At 38.9% G+C, this 16,691-nt stretch overlaps 1 protein-coding gene across 1 annotated transcript in view; it reads left to right on the forward strand.

Annotated features, from left to right (window-relative positions):
- Positions 1-16,691, forward strand: part of bmpr2b (bone morphogenetic protein receptor, type II b (serine/threonine kinase)) — a 90,933-nt gene that overhangs the window by 32,954 nt on the left and 41,288 nt on the right. The window contains exons 2-3 of the mRNA XM_067410011.1: positions 9,034-9,222; positions 10,228-10,401. Coding sequence (XP_067266112.1) covers positions 9,034-9,222; positions 10,228-10,401 — 363 coding nt within the window. The remainder of the gene's footprint in view (positions 1-9,033; positions 9,223-10,227; positions 10,402-16,691) is intronic.

Here is a 16,691-nt window from a genome sequence, read left to right on the forward strand (position 1 = left end):
AACAGCCACTGCACACTAATATCATGCTTGAAAAAGTGCCAACAAATGCCTGCATGCAGAAGCTAATTGCATTTTGGTGTTTGGCCCGTTTGAGTCTCAGTTTTCTTGTTATTTTTATTCATATACTATTATAGTTTTTATATATATATAGATATATATATATATATATTTTGTATTAGTTTTTATTTTTAGTTTCATTTTTTTTTTTTTGTATTTTTGTCTTATTGCATTGTCACATTGCAGTAAAAACCTGTATCTGTGAGGGGGGCAGGCTTTTGCAAAAAAAAAGCAAAAAAAAAAAAAAAGCCAGAGGGCACAAAGTGAGCCGCAGTAGAAAAAAAAGTGTACAATGCAACTTGTCCAAAATGCTCCATATTAAACACTTCAAAGATGGTCATTAGCATAAAGTTTTACATGGGCTATGTTGGCGCAACAACATTTTTTATCTTTTGCTCTCAAGAGATAGCATGCTTTATATAGTTTTCAGTTTGCTTGCACATTTGCTTGAAAGATAGCATTGGGTAAAGATATTAAATTCGTCAAAGAAATGATCAACCGATTATTTGATGATCAGAATAGTAATTAGCCCTATTTTGAAACTCAGCACCGCAACCACCTTGGTATCTTGTATCCATCTACATCCATTCAGCTTTCATGTTAATTCAGCTAATCTTATAGAGATGATCATGATATAAAGCAGACGTTAGTGTTAGTGTCCAGGGATGGAGAGCTGGTTTCCTGCAGAGGTGGATAGATAAGGTAAATGTTCTGGACAGGGTGGATGAGACTCTGATTATTATTAATAAACCGAGCAGCACTGCAAGCTCCACAGTGTCTGTTCAGCTCAATAAAATGCTCTCCGTTTGTGTTTTGCTAACTATCCAGAGGCCTGTTTTTGTTCTGAAAAGCATATAAAGCCAGATAGCGCTAGCATTAAAAGCTTTTTAAGATAAATTGTCATGGATTTTACATGTTATGACCCTGCAGCTGAATCTCACACGTGTTTGCTGTGCTGTTGTGTTTTTCCACTTCAACTTTGATTAAACGGGTACACAGAGACACGATGAACACAAATTGTCCTGAGCTAAAGGGAGAAAGGCTGTAGAGCAGTAATTGTATTATTTTTTCGATTCGTTGTTCCTTGCAGTGAGTCGATGGCCTTGTCCCTGAGGCTCAGTAGATGTTACCTTATGAAACCACAGTTCCAAATAAATTCCTGCCTGTTAAAAGATGGATTTGGCATTTCCCTCTCCTGTGTTTGATCACTGCCTTGAGCTCATCCTCATCCCCACTTCTGGCTGTGTAATTGCTTTTGCAATTTAATGACTTTTTCAATTGCTTGTTTGAGCAACTGCTTGATTCAGGGATCAAGCTTGGATCAAGTACTCTAATGTCAATGTATTCTAAGTCTTATGAAAATTATGGAAGTACCCTTACTTAACTCACCCTTAATCTCCGTTTTATTATATCTATGACATCTTCAATTATAGTTTCTAAATGTGTGCAATTTTTTTTATAATGTTGTGATGCATTTTGAATTAAGGCATCACAACATTATAATCTACAATATTAAAACAGATATTTATTTTGAGATTTGCAGAAGACTACATTTAACAGTGTTATTAAATAATTAGTAATTTTGAAGAATAACTTGAAGTGAGTGTTAAATAACGACAAAGGTAAACTAAATGTAAAAATATAACAAATGAGTATTCAACATCCAATATCGATAATTAAAGGGTTAGTTCACCCAAAATGAAAATTCTGTCATTAATTATTCACCCTCATGTCGTTCCAAACCTGTTATACCTTTGAAACACAAATTAAGATATTTTGGATGAAATCTGAGAGCTCTCGGACTCCTCCATAGACAGAAATTTAATTACCACCATCAAGGCCCAGAAAGGTACTAAAGACATGTTTAAATAGTCCACATGATTGCAGTGGTTCAAACTCAATTTTATGAAGTGACGAGAATAATTTTTGTGTGCAAAAACAAAACAAAAATAATGACTTTATTCAACAATCTCTTCTCTTCCCTGTCAGTCTCCTACGCTGACAGTGCCGTGCTTCCGTGTTTACGGCCTTTCAGATACAATGTTATAATGGTTCAGTTTGTCTTCTTCACTATTACAACTTTATGTCCTGAAGTGACAACATAAAATGCAGTTAAAAAAAACATACCGAAATGTATATTCTAATTTAATTAGGTTTGTATACCCGGCATTGTATTCTCCCTGGTTCAGGAAGCTGTCCTCCATAAAATGCGCTGTTCATAAGTAAACTTTTGAGTTGTACTGTAGCGTTATAAATAAATATTAACCACTAATTTCATCCATTTTCAGACGGCCAAACAGTGTCTCTAGGACATTACAATACACTGGAGCCTCATCTTCTTTCTTTGTGTATATGCCTTTAGGCGGTCATTATGTTAATATGTCACATCGTGACCTAGACATTCCGAGAAGTAATATCTGGACTTCGATCGAGGCGTTTTAGGCAGATCTGTAACAGTGTTCACTGTTAGATAGAGTAAATCCCTTTTGTGGGAGACACTGAGTATGTAACTTTGCAGATCTTATACATGCACAAACAGATACAGCTGTACAATACACACAAAAGGAAAAGGAAAACATTAAAAAGCATCATATGACCCCTTTAACATCTCTAATATGTTAATTAATGCATCTGGCTTCCGGAACAATGTCATTCCAGTTATTTTTTGCTGTACAAAACAGCTTGTTATGCTGCTTGATATTGCAAACTGGTATTTCTTACCATGATATTTTAACGTATTGTCTTAATTATAAACACACTAGTTTGTAGCGCTAACAGTTTTACAGTTTACTGTACTTTGATATTCTTCTTGTTATTTCCCTAATAAATCAGAAATCTTGCACCTTACTTCCAGGTTGAAAAATAAGGTAGATAGTACAAGGAAATTTTATATTACTTCAATATGCCACTTAATCTAACTGCCTGGTGGTCTTGAGTGGTTCTGCCTTGCCAGATGGCCCTGGAATTGTTGAACCATCCTCCTTCCTTTCATTTGGCCCCTAAGTTCTCCTAGGCCAAGCTGGAATGAGGCTTCTGCTGGTGCCCCCTCCAGTGCCAGCACTCCCCCTCTGCCTTCCTGTATCTGAGAGCCAGCCTGACAGCTTCCTTGTCCATAGAGACATTGGCAGGAGATGGGGCCTGTGCCAGGCTTTCAGATAATCTACTCGAAAGGAAATGGCCACAGGCCCTCCGGCTCTTTGGCAGACACAGCCTCAGCTTTTGGCCTCAACGGAGATGTGATAAATTAATCACGATTTGTACTCGGCTTAGGTTCATACAGTCCTTTACTCTGATGTATTCTTTATAGAAAAGCCCAGTTTCATTTTTCCCAGTCCCAGCAAAAGAGTCAGTTACAGTTGTTTCGAAGTTGCACCAGCTTTTTTTGACTGCACTTTCCCTTTAAAATGAAGGCCGGGAGGTGGAACTAACACAGGCCGAAGGTCCCCAGTAAGGCAGAGTTGAGTGTTATCTGGGGAAAATGCTGACAGGCCTCTGAGCAGCAGCCTTAACCTTGAGCCGGTGCACAAACAGTAGCAGGGTAGAGTCAGGCTGGTACAGACTGCCTCCACTGCCCCCAAAAACAATCCCACAATCCCCCTGTCCTCACCCTCCTCCCTTCTGCGGTTCTCTCCCAACAGAGAGCAGAGCACCCTGCCACCTAGAGGTGGAGAAATTTTTTCTCGCCACTCACCAGACAAAAATAAATAGCAGAGTCATTTGGAAGATTCGAAGATGCCTGTCTTGCTTGTCCAGATGGAATGGAGCCAGTTGGTGAAAGCTGAATTAATCATGACACGAGGAAAACACTTGACAAAAATTCTCTCATCCCAGCTGTACTGTACAGGAATGAAAGAAATTCATATTGTGCCATCAGACCTATTTATGAGAAAAAAATGTCACTTGGGACAGCACCATTTCAATTTTCCAGACTCTCTAATGTGTCCGTATGACTATTGATCAGCTGTAATGTCATTTCCATCAGACAGTATCTGAGCTGATGTTGAAGCTGATGAACAAGAATCCTCAACAAAGTCTTTCTAAACTGATTCCACAAAACTAAATTGCTCCCATTATAATCAACAATGTTGTCTGTCTACCCTACACATAGCCAGTGTGGCATAATGTGATGTGCCTTTAGTTGACACCCAGTGCTTAAAGTGGAAAAATAAAAGTGCCGGTACTCCCGATGCTCGGTTCAAAACGAGTTCCTGAAGAAAGGAGGGTATAGCAGGCTTCCGTACGTGCAACATGTCGGAAGTGCTGGTACTCAAGGAAAACTGGCGGTACGCTAAAGGTAAAAATAAAGGAGTGTCGGTACTGCATTTATCATTAATAACTTATTGTAGCTTTCAATTCAAATCATTTAAAATTCTAATTCATGGAGATTCAATTAGCTAGAAGTTTGTCTGTTATGTATTTAAACCTGTTAATTTACATTTTTGACTGTTACATCAAAGCCAGTTTAATTGTTCAAAGGTATTAGTTGACTCTGTGTCCCTAGTCAGATCTTCTCTAGTCTCATGTATCTAGACCTTTGCCTGATGATATAAGGCCTGGGATCTATAGCCACTCCAATTGGCTCAAGAACACCTATTTAGTCAGGAAGAGGTCGTATGACTGACATATGAAGTGTCCAGTCACAGTTTTGTTTTGTCTCTACTCTCTACAATAACAGGCTGACATGCTATGACAGACTATCTGTACTTTCATGTTTATCTGCATATGCTGCAGGTATTCCTTTGTTAGTGAGGTACTTCACCTGATCTACCATTAAAGATGTGAGAGGATAGACAACTAATCAAATGAAATCACTTAGGAATCCCAATGTTTGGCCAAGCTCAGAAAATAGTACTTTTCCTGTATCCCATGGGTAAATATGTGAACACATCTTTTTAAAATTAAACTTAAGTGCCTTAAACATAATACTTAAATGTCTTTTAAAGTTTTTTTTAACTGTGAACACAATTTTTAAATCCAGCATTGCTCTTCTAAAGTATTCATTGCTCTAGTCCTGGAACTTGTAAACATGGCTTTTGTTTCCTGGTGGAACATTAAATATTGCTGCACACTAAGCTTTAGAAGTCAGATTTAGACACTTGCCTTCATAAAAGTGTTTCCAGTTTAGTGTTCCATATACATCTACAGTATGACATAGGTCTTCAACCCTGTTTCTGGAGACCTACTATCCTGTTAAATTTAGTTCTAACCTGCTCCAACATACCTGCCTGCAATTTTCAAGTCATTTTTAACCTTAGATTAGCTGTTTCTGGTGTTTTTGATTAGGGTTGGTGCTAAACTTTGCAGGACATCGGGTCACCAGGAGCAGGGTTGAAGAACTCTAGTCAGTGACTCCAGAACACGACAGAATCTAACCAGACAGAGACTGACTTCTTTCTGGCTTTTATGGAAATGTAAAAAACAGCTTTTCCATTGTTGGGCCAAACTGTTCTCTTTGCTTAACCATTCCATTCAGTGCTGATCCGGCCCAGCTGGTATAGATATGGTTTCTTTTTCCACAGTGGGGCTTATAATGGCCACTCTTTGGAATGTAATACAAATGCGTCAGTTGTTGCCTTAGTGACTCAAGAGTTTACAGATGATATGGGATATAAATAGCAGCCATTATGGAGGATAATCATGTATTTCTTTTAATTTTATTATTATTATGTTGTGTTTGCGTCCCTCAAATAGCTACGCACTTAACCAGCTATAGAGAAACTGGTAGCCAGGCAACAGACAAGTGACCAATCCTGAGTTGTGACATCACTTCACGGATTCTACCAGCACGGTAGCCAACTGTGCTGAGAATTCTGGGCCAAGAATGGTCTGTAATCGTGCCGTGCCATACCAGGCTCAAGTGGAAATACAACTGGAACCGTTCCTTACTGTTCTTAGAACCTTTGGGCCCGACGGTGGAAAAGCGGCTAATGTTTCAGGCATGACCGATTCTAGCGGGTTTGGAAATCCATCCCACGCAAACCTTTACCTCAAACCATCAAATTCATCAATGCAGAAGAGATCTGCCAAAGCAAGACTGATGTAAAAATGTTCCTTTGCAAGTAATTTGCAGCTTCTTTTATTTCAGATCCTAGAATTCTATTATATACCTTCTAAACTACACAAATGAGCTTTAAGCAAAGATTGCGGTGTGTCAAGATTGTTTGTAGAAATGTTATTCTGTGACACAGTTAGATCAGCTACATCATCGTTTGACTCTCGAGTCAGTGGAAATGTGGGCCACTTTTGAGAACAAAAATCTCCTTTGATTTTTAAGGAGACACTTGAGAAAGCCCCTTAGCAAAGTTTGCCAATAAACAGAGATTTTGCCTCAGTGCCCTGCTATAAGGTTTAGCATCCTGCTGTTCTTCTTCAGCACACAAACTCTGAGCCACTTTGGCCTGAGGCATTGCTCTTGAGCCAGCCAAAATGCTACAGCGTTTTCCTTTGCTGTCTGTGATTGGATCTGAAGGTAGTGCTGTAGGCCGCTCTTGTTCCTTTTTACCCCTGTGTCGGGGGGTGGGCGCACGGCTTCTTGCCCAAATTACAGGAAACTGTCGCGCCTAATGACCTGCCTCGCTGACTCAAAAACAAAGACAGGGCCTAAAATACAATCGGCACAAACGTGATATTACACCCCCTGACACTCTCTCGTAACTGCGCAATACAAATGCTCAAGCTCAGAGACAGAGTGTATTACATAGAAAGAGGATGTGAGCATTATCCATCTGCCTCAGCCCTCATGTGCTCATTACCGTCAACAGAGATGGGATCCTCCATCTTTAACTCTGTAATTGGGAGGCATCACCGAACCATCAGCGGTCCTTTATGGCCCCCAGTGGAGCTCTGTGTTTTGTCTTGAAGAGAGGCACGCCAAACTGAAACACTTTTTTTTCTATCCTAGCCACTGAGGGACCGTTTTTCGCCTCGGTCTCAGGTCGAGCAGCCCTGTTTTAGATTAAGGATTGCTTGGTATAATGAGGTGTCCTGCGGTGTCAGGCATCCGCGGATACGCAGAGGACACATTCATCCTAGCTTGCGCTACCATTTGCTGGTGTGTGTGCAGTGTGATAGAAACCGGTGCAGCCGTTTCATGCTTCGCTCCTGTAGAGGAGCAGACAAAAGCCTCCCTCAGGGACATACAGCGGCAATTCTCTCTCTGGACTCCGATGGGACGTGGATATGGCGATGATGCTACCAGGGGGCTTTTTCCCCTCCCAGCTCACTTGTCTGAACGCTGTGAATACAATAGTCCAGATCCATGACTTCACCAAGCCTGTTAAACGAGTGGCATTATGATTTTTCCCTCTCGGTAACTCAGACACTGGCCTGGCGATTTGCATGACATTGTGGGTAAGAGAGAGAGGATTAATTCATTGGATACAGTCGGGGTGAGTGCGGGCCAGCTGCGGCAGAGATTGCGATCAGCCGACAGCAGAATTCAGCCCTGCTGGCTCTGCTCATGGAAATGAGGGCAATCCCGTTGGCTAGGGCCCTTATCAGTCATCATGGTTTTGTGTTCTCTAAATACACGGCACTGCTCAAAAGGTTTGTTTTCTGCACGTACGCTCAGCGCAATGCTGTCCCCCCCCCCCCCCTCCCTTCTTGTGTTGTCATGACAGTGACTTACGGGAAGCATTGTAATTGAGTTTTTTTGGGTGGTGAGCATTGTGTACGCATAAGAGAATTTGTACGTGGCCGGTTCAAGAAGCAGCAGGTGCGCAGGAGACCCCAGGTGCTCTGTTGTTTTGCATCTAGCATAAAGCCATTGGACCGTTTCTGATCCTCCCTCCCCTCCTATTGCGTTCAATTAATCAAGGTTTAGCTATCGATCAGAAATCCGCGCCCACATTCAACCTCATTATCCTCTGAATTAACTCTTCAACTTCCTTCAGGCAGGAAATCATTTTGGGGGACTGAAATAAGTCATATTCAGGCCTACATGGCCCCCTGCATTGATTTTGGGGGGAAATCTGTTAAAGGTGAATGAATTGAACTGAAAGCATTTATTCAATTTGCCAAAATATAATAATACATGCAAGGGGATGTGTATAACATTGTTGAATTATCAGTGTTTGGAGGCAAGCCATGGTAAATTTACAATAACATATTATTAATTTTCATGATTTCTGATTGCAGAATGAACAATATGATTATTCAATTATTTAAAACAAACAAATATAACCTTAATATTTTAAGTTAACAAACTTTGACCTGAAAATAATATTTTGAAAAAATGTGCAATATGAAAATGAAAGAGATTTTAAATGTAAAAGAATTTTACACTTGATTTGAGCTCAAGGAGCTCAAGTTTTTGGCAGAATTTAGTGATAATGTGAAAATATGTTTTTGACATCTTAATTTATTTTATTTAATTAATGTCATTCTTTCCCTATTAACATTATGATGAAATGGAAGTAGAGACAGATCTTTTCTTTATATATTGTTGAAGTACATCCTAGTGTAACAAATTATCAAAAATAAAAAAAAATGTTGGATGGAGATTTGGTTCTATCCATTGGTTATTAGTTGAATTTTGAGAGGTGGGCGTTCAAAAACGGAGACGGATGAATTTGAGCTTGAGTTTTCAATGATTGTAGAAGTCCTGCATACGTCACCAGAGAGAAGTGGTTTTCACTTTAGGACCAGCTTTGACATTTTGATAAAAATTGTAATTTCAAAAATGTTTTTCACAATGAATCATACAGTACATGAATGAATCGTTCACAATAATATTAATAACGTGACCTTAAGAAATACGCAGGGTGAATTTTCATTTTGTGACTTTAAAGTAGCTGTCTACATAGATAATATCCAAGATTGCTGCCGTGTGGGCTGACTTGCCTTAAAGGCACTGGTATAAGTAATGATCACTTTCCTTTTCCGTGTTTTGTATGTAGACCTAAAGGAAGTATTCCTGATGGATGTTGCATGTTCTGATAATAATCTCATCACTTTTTTTATTTTGTGTCTCGGCAGCTGCTCAGAGTGAGGAGAGAGAGCGGGAGTGTGCTTTTAATGACCAGCACCAGCAGGTGGATGAACAGAGTGTGGCTGGTGACTGGCACATCACCAGAGAAAATAACACCATCCTGTGCAGCAAGAGCAGCCGCTGCTATGGCCTGTGGGAGAAAACGCATGACGGCGAAATCCGACTGGTCAAACAAGGTCAGAATGAACTCAAACTCACACAAACTTCTGCATATATACTAATTAGGACCTTCAATTGACTTCTGTGTTTCTTAAAGGGACAGTTCAACCAAAAATAAAAATATGTTCATTATTACCGCCATGTAAGCTTACCCACTAAAAAAATAGTGCATACTGGTTTGTAACAACACATCTCCTAAATAAGGGTTTGCATGATTGAGATTAGGACATTCAGTAAATTACATAAAACATATATGATCATTTAGAAAGCTTAATTAACAAAAGATGAATTAAAATTCATTGTTTCATTTTAAAAGTCACATGATATTTAACAAGATATATGAATTAATTAATGGATGAATTAATTAAATATTCTATATTAGTTTAACTTGATTATTCTTTAATTCATTGTAACATTAAACTGAATATAATATAATATAAATTATTTTATATTTAAATAAATATATTTAGCTTAATATAATGAGATATTATTATAAAACAATGCAATATAAAATAATGTAATGAATTTTAATTTGACAATGATATATATATATACAATTATTATATTCTATTATATAATAATAATATAAAAGTATAATATAAATATTCATATTGAAATTTTATATTATATTATATTATATTATATTATATCATATCATATCATATCATATCATATCATATCATATCATATCATATCATATCATATCATATCATATCATATCATATCATATCATATAATATCATATCATATCATATCATATCATATCATATCATATCATATCAATCATATCATATCATATCATATCATATCATATCATATCATATCATATCATATCATATCATATCATATCATATCATATCATATTATATCATATTATATCATATTATATCATATTATAAAAATGTAGACCTTGAAATGCACGCACAAACACATCTTTTTTTTCCCCTAGCACATTCTTACAGACTCACTCTACAGTGTGTCACTCTCTTTCACTCAACCATCTGCATCTTTTTTAATCGCAGGCTGTTGGACTTACATTGGCGACCAGCAGGACTGCCATGACGACCGTTGTGTGGTTACCACCACGCCGTCGCAGATACAGAACGGCACCTACAGATTCTGCTGCTGCAGCACCAACATGTGCAACGTCAACTTCACAGAGAACTGGGTGCCTAGCCCCACCAAGACCAGCCCCCGTAAGTCCTGCAAACACAAAACAGAGGGGCTCTGCACCTCTAGGTCTCATCTGAAAGCTCCATGTCCTCGTCTGAGAGTCAACGCCCATATTAGATTTCTGTGACAGAGTAGAACTGGTCTTGCAGGATCCAATGTCATCAGTCTCAACACAAATCATGCTGATCTCTGTAGTGTTCTTATATGAGTATGTTGTATGTTCTCATATAAATCATTAGATTACAGTGGTTAAGTCTACCACATAAAAGAGAAAGATCTCTGATATACAGTATTAGATGATTATTGTGCTATATCAGCTCATTTCTACAGCTTTACTGTGAGTGTTGGTTTAATTATTCTAGTATTAACACTAAAAAGGGAAATGCTTGCTCAAATGAACTTGCACTTGAGTGACGGGCAGTTACCTACATACTCAATTACTAACATTAGAGTACCTGTGTGTGGGTGACTATGGCTTTACTGTTGAGAAACACATTAACGTTAACTGCATTTAATGTGTTCATCTGTCTCTGCTGATAAAGAATGTGGTGCATTATAGGATCAATGGCTATTCTAGTCTAAATTATTGTATAAATCACACTGTGTGGTTTGGACTCTGTTGGCTTCTCTGTTATGTTCTCTTCTGCTAACTACTGTATCGACTGTGCTTTGGAATGTTGGATAAGAAAACTCAATAGTCTAATAGTCATATTGACTTCTATGCAGTCGATGGAAGGTCAGCATCCTCTCGTCCATGGGGTCAGGACTTTTCAAAATAACTTCCCACGTGTTGTTGTAAAGTAGCTCTCTTGTATATAAGCTTTTTTTTTTCCTTTTTAATATAAGTATGCCTATAAGCTATTGTTCAGTTTTGGCTGTCTTTAGCTTGTAGAATTAGCAGAGGCTCCATTCCCAAATTCCCATCACAGAATTCATTAAATTAAGATTCACACTAGTTGTTGTTCTTTTCCAACATTGCCCAGGATTCCATAATGCTGTTAAAGTCGTGGGTGAACTTTGTAGGTTACCAAACAGCATTCTTATTTTACAAAGCAGTATGTTTAGGGATCTAGTGACTGGTTTGGGGGTTAATGAAAGTGAAAAGTGACGTGTAGCCAAGTATGGTGTCCCATACTCAGAATTTTTGCTCTGCGCTTCACCCATTCAAGTGCGCACACACACATTGCAGTGAGTAGAGTTGTCAAAAGTACCGACTTCGGTACCTTTTCGGTACTGAAATTCTAAAAATGTGACACTTAAACCGCTGTTGAGCAATTCCTAAACACAGAGATACACACGGGAGCGTTTGAAAGCAGGCGCCTATCATGGATCAGTCTACTAATAGATGCCTGCTTTCAAACGCTCCCGCTTTCAAAACGCTTTCAAATTCTAACACTTCCGTGTGCTTTCAAGCACTGCCATGCGTTGATCATTGTAGCCAATCACAGACATATCCGATGAGCGCATGAACACAATGGCCCATCAGCGGTGTTTACAAATCAGCTCAACAGTGCTCAAAGCGTCACATTTTTTTAAATTTCAGTACCGATTTGTACCGAAGTCGGTACTTTTGATAACTCTAGCAGTGAGTATTGAACACACATACCACAAGGAGCAGTGGGCAGCCATTTTTGCTGTGGCGCTCGGGGAGCGATTAGGGGGGTTAGGTGCCTTGCTCAAGAGCACCTTAATTCTGGGTAATGAGAGTGGAATTCACTCCCCCCACCTACATTTCCTGCCAGTACTGAGACTCGAACCTTAGGTTTACAACTCCGACTCTCTAACAATTATGTTAATGCCCCCTTATTAACATCCCTACTAATTTACTGCCCCCTTAAAGGGTTAGTTCACCCAAAAATAAAATTTCTGTCATTAAGTTCTCACTCTCATGTTGTCCCGAGGTTTCAGAAACCCTCGGATTTCATCAAAAATATCCTAATTTGTGTTCAGATGTCTTATGGGTTTGGATCGACATGAGGGTGAGTATTTAATGACAGAAATTTGGGTGAACTAAACCTTTAATATGCTAATAGAGTTTGCTCGTCAGTCATCTTGACAATGCCCCCTAGAACGCTAGAAATCTCCAAAGCGGTTTGCTAATATTTTGTTTCTAATATGTAAAAAATCACATACAGTGCAACAACAATGATATCATCAATTTAGCTAAGGTGGTTTATTGGTCTTAGCTTATTTTCCACTGGTCAAGCTAGTCATTTTTGATACATTTAAAGGTGTTTACAGAAGGATGCCCAACATTGATTTTCGCTAGTCATTTTTTTTGTCGTTTTACAGGGGTTTTAGACACTTAAAGGTGCTAAAGAGGATATTTTCGTCGACTGAGAAACCAAAGTCTGTTACTGAGTTTTTGAAATGAGCGCATGCGTAAGAACAACCCCCCTCCTTTCGTGGGAACGCCTCCCAAAACTCGTGCACGAGTATTGGAACACGAGTGTTTACCACCGGCATTCGCTGTATCGTGTTAGTGGATTCATTATGTCGGACTCACCGCAGGTAACTCATAATCTGCAATTGTTACTCCTGTCTCCTGACAAAAACATTGCATGCGGCGCCTGTGGAGTGTGGAAAGTTACTGGAGCGCGCAGCCGCGCTCGTCTCTCACAAGGAACGTCACGGCAGTGATTGACAAGCCAGAGGGCCAATCGTTTACGGCCCTACCTCGTGCACAGATGATGTATATTAATATTATTCCTTTCAGTGCATCTAATAAATAGTCTTTTATCAGTTACTAAAGACAGTTTCAAGTAATATTGCAAAAACGTATATTAGCTGGTCCTTATGAGCTGGTCAGGCTGATAGACCATGTGGCAAACTTGTCAAACACCCGCTTTGCCAAACTAGGAGACCAGATAAGTAGCTTAGACCAGCAAACCATTTACTACTATGAAAAATCAGCTGTTGAACCAACCAAAAAGTCAGTTGGCTATTTTGAATGGAAGGCAGGCTGCTTTTCTTATAACATCATATTGAACGTTGCAACTCCACCGCTTTGTTTAAACTTTGAGTTGCCCGTCTGCTCCTTCTGATAGTGCCTCCTGGTTAATAAATACTAAGTCCCGCTCAGATGTAGGCCTGTTTTCAACTAACCCAATGCAACCTTTTATTTCCCATCCTCACTCTCCTAGAGCTGTCTAATTCCTTACTTCAGAACAAAACCAAGGCTTTACCTCTTTCTTTGTGCCCTCTCATTCTCTTGCTCACTCTCTCAGTTCTTTTTCTCCTTTTGTGTTGCCTTTGAGAGAGTATCCAAAGAAATTCTGGATGGCCCTGCTAAAAGGATAGAAATGAGTCACACCGCAAACGCAATCAAACAATGCAGTGAAAAATAGAGTGAAATACGAAAAAAAAAAATCAATGGCTGTCAGACTTTGTAAGAGTGAGTTATTTGCATGCTGCTTCGCTTCTCACACCTCTTTTCAGTGCACTTTTTTCCTGTTACTCTTTTTCTCTTTCTCCCCTAGCACAACTTCTCAAGCGAAGAGCTTTGAGAAGCACGTTTTGATTTGGGGAATAATGGAAAAATAAAAGGTTTTAGGCTTCTCAAAGAATGCAATGAATGCATGTTTAAGCTTTGAAGGCTTGACCTTGGAAATCAACTTTGCACAACCAACATTCAAATTAATGTCTCTAAAGACAAAATGAGAGGTTGAATGTAACGCAGGGGAGGGGGGTCCCGCATTTGGCACCATGCCTGCGTGAAGAGGCCATATAGAATATATTTGAGTTTCAGTGTCATCCAATCGTGTTTCTGCTTTCGACTGTTACCGGGCAGAATGCCTGCGCACATGTGTCTTTTGTATCCTCAGACATCACCAGACCGTTTGTCCCCTTTTCCCCGTTACAGTGTTTAGCAGCAGGGTGCACTGCATCCAAACCCCCTCCCACCACAGCTGTCTCTCGCCGCTGTCCGCGGACATGCCAGCACGCATAGCGAGAGACATCAGACTGACAGTATCGGCAGTCCTCAGCACATGCGAATAGAATCTGCAGCCTTGTGCAAAATGCACAGACACTTGCATTGAAGGACGACGTCTGCACGCACATGTTGCTGATGTCTTCCTCGCTCAAGACAGCTGACACCGTCACTTGTTATACAGTCCATTTATCAATATTTTCCCCCATCCAACACCAAATTCCCAGCACCGGATGTTCCGTGAATGCATTTGTTTTTGTTGTTGTTGTTGATTTTTTTTTTTTTTTTTTTTTTTATAGATATGTGAAGTGCAGATTTGGAAATGTTCCCTCACCCCATTTTCTATGTTTCCATTTATTTGGAGAGCTGCTGTGGTGACTCATTTTTTTGGACTAATTTATGGCAGCTTTTCAGCACTAGGAAAATGGGTGACACAACAAAAACATGCTCTTAAAGAAGGATTTCAACAGAAGCAGGATGTCACACCAGAATCAAAGGCTGTGACAGGAGGAATTATTTCACTTTTAATCCTGTAGAGTAGCAGACGTGAACACATCCTCTGTGCAAACATATTCCCGGGACTGATGGTAATTGTGCACATATGTGTCGCATTTCAAACAGAGAAATCTCTTTTGAATGCCGCAAGCTTTCCAACCTCTCAAGTCGGCAGTGTGAGCGACAGTTTAGGAAGATTAGGGTGGCACTGTTTCTTTTATTTCGCCAACAAGAGCAGAAAGAGGAAAAACACACTCATTCTACAAACACATTGCTTTAGATGGTGTGTAAACTGTGAGCGTCATAACATGCTGTTCTGCTGCATCACAGAGGCACATTGTTAGTGTTTATTTCCATGTGTGAGGATGTGCACACACCTGCTGACTGCGATGAGCAGTGAGGCTGTGCCGGTGCTCAGCTGTTCTGACATCAACTCAATACTCTCTTAAATATCTCTCTGGGCAACAGTGCCAAACTGTTTTAGCCTTATTTATGACATGGAGTATGTGATTGACAGCACAGACTTTCACACAAGAAGATTTTAAAAAGATGAAATGCATTCCAATTAGGTTGAAAGCTTTTCCTGAGATCATCCACCCTTTTTTTCCGATAGTTGATTTTTGCTATTTTAAAACTATAGCTTCCCAAGCTTCTGTTTGTTGTGTTGAGGGTTTTTCTTTTTAACCGTTTATATATATATATATTTATACTATGAAACACTTCCATCTGCATTTTATGCATGAAAGGTACTATATACATAAATATATCCTCATCATCATAATAATTATATATATATATAATATATATATTATCACATTTACTGGGGAAAACATTTGGAATGCATCTCTCCACATGCATATCTAAAAGGCCTTTTAAATTTTTATATTTTTAGCATTTGTAAATGTGTAGACTTGTATCCATTATTAGATATTTTAATGCGGATTGAATTTAGCTTTTGCTTTCATTCATATAATCAAACATTTTTCAAAAAATATCCTACATTTGCATCAGGCTTGGCGTGAATATATTCAGTGCAGAAGTCTGGGGCTGCACGATATTGAAGAAAAGTGTGATAAGCGATAACTTATTAAAGGTGCAATATGTAATATTTTTGCAGTAAAATATCCCAAACCCACTAGGCCAGTATTATATATTTTGTTCACTTGAGTACTTACAACATCCCAAATGTTTCCAACTATTTGTAAATCGTGAGAAAATTGCAATTTTAACCAAGGCTCCGGGACGTGTGAGTCGCCACCTGTCAATTGTGTCATACCCGCGTCAACCCTCGGTCTGTCTCGGTTTCCGGTTTTTGTTTTGTAGAAACCATGGAAACACCAAAGACGCTTTAATATATTACATGTTTTAATAGACAAGGGAACTGTTTTAATATATTTATAGACAGAAAACTAATTGTTGTTATATATCTCAACACGTTTAGTCTTATTGTTTAAATCTAATTTTCTTGATTTTATTTATTTATTTTTTATTTAATTTTTTTTGCAAGTACCATGCTTTTCCATGCCTCAGAGAAAAACAATATTTTGTCAAGCAGCTAACATAGCATAATTAATGCAGCTTTATTTTTAGTGAGTTCTACAGAATTTTCTCCATCATACAAAATGTTCTAAAATTAATTACATGCCATTTATCAACACAAGCCATCCAGTATTTAATATGATATTCAAAAATCGATCTATCTTATTGCAGTGTGCAACAAGTGTCTCACAGCAGCCGCCGAACGAACGCAGAGTAACCTTATAACATCATTTCAACACACTCAAATGTGTCTAATATAATAAACAGAGCTGCGTTACCTCATGACTGGAAAAGTGGAAGTGCCACCGGCGACTGCGGCATAATAAACGTTCTGCTGCTCGTGAGGCG

The sequence above is a fragment of the Chanodichthys erythropterus genome, chromosome 14 (genome assembly GCF_024489055.1).
Source record: "Chanodichthys erythropterus isolate Z2021 chromosome 14, ASM2448905v1, whole genome shotgun sequence".
NCBI lineage: Eukaryota > Metazoa > Chordata > Actinopteri > Cypriniformes > Xenocyprididae > Chanodichthys > Chanodichthys erythropterus.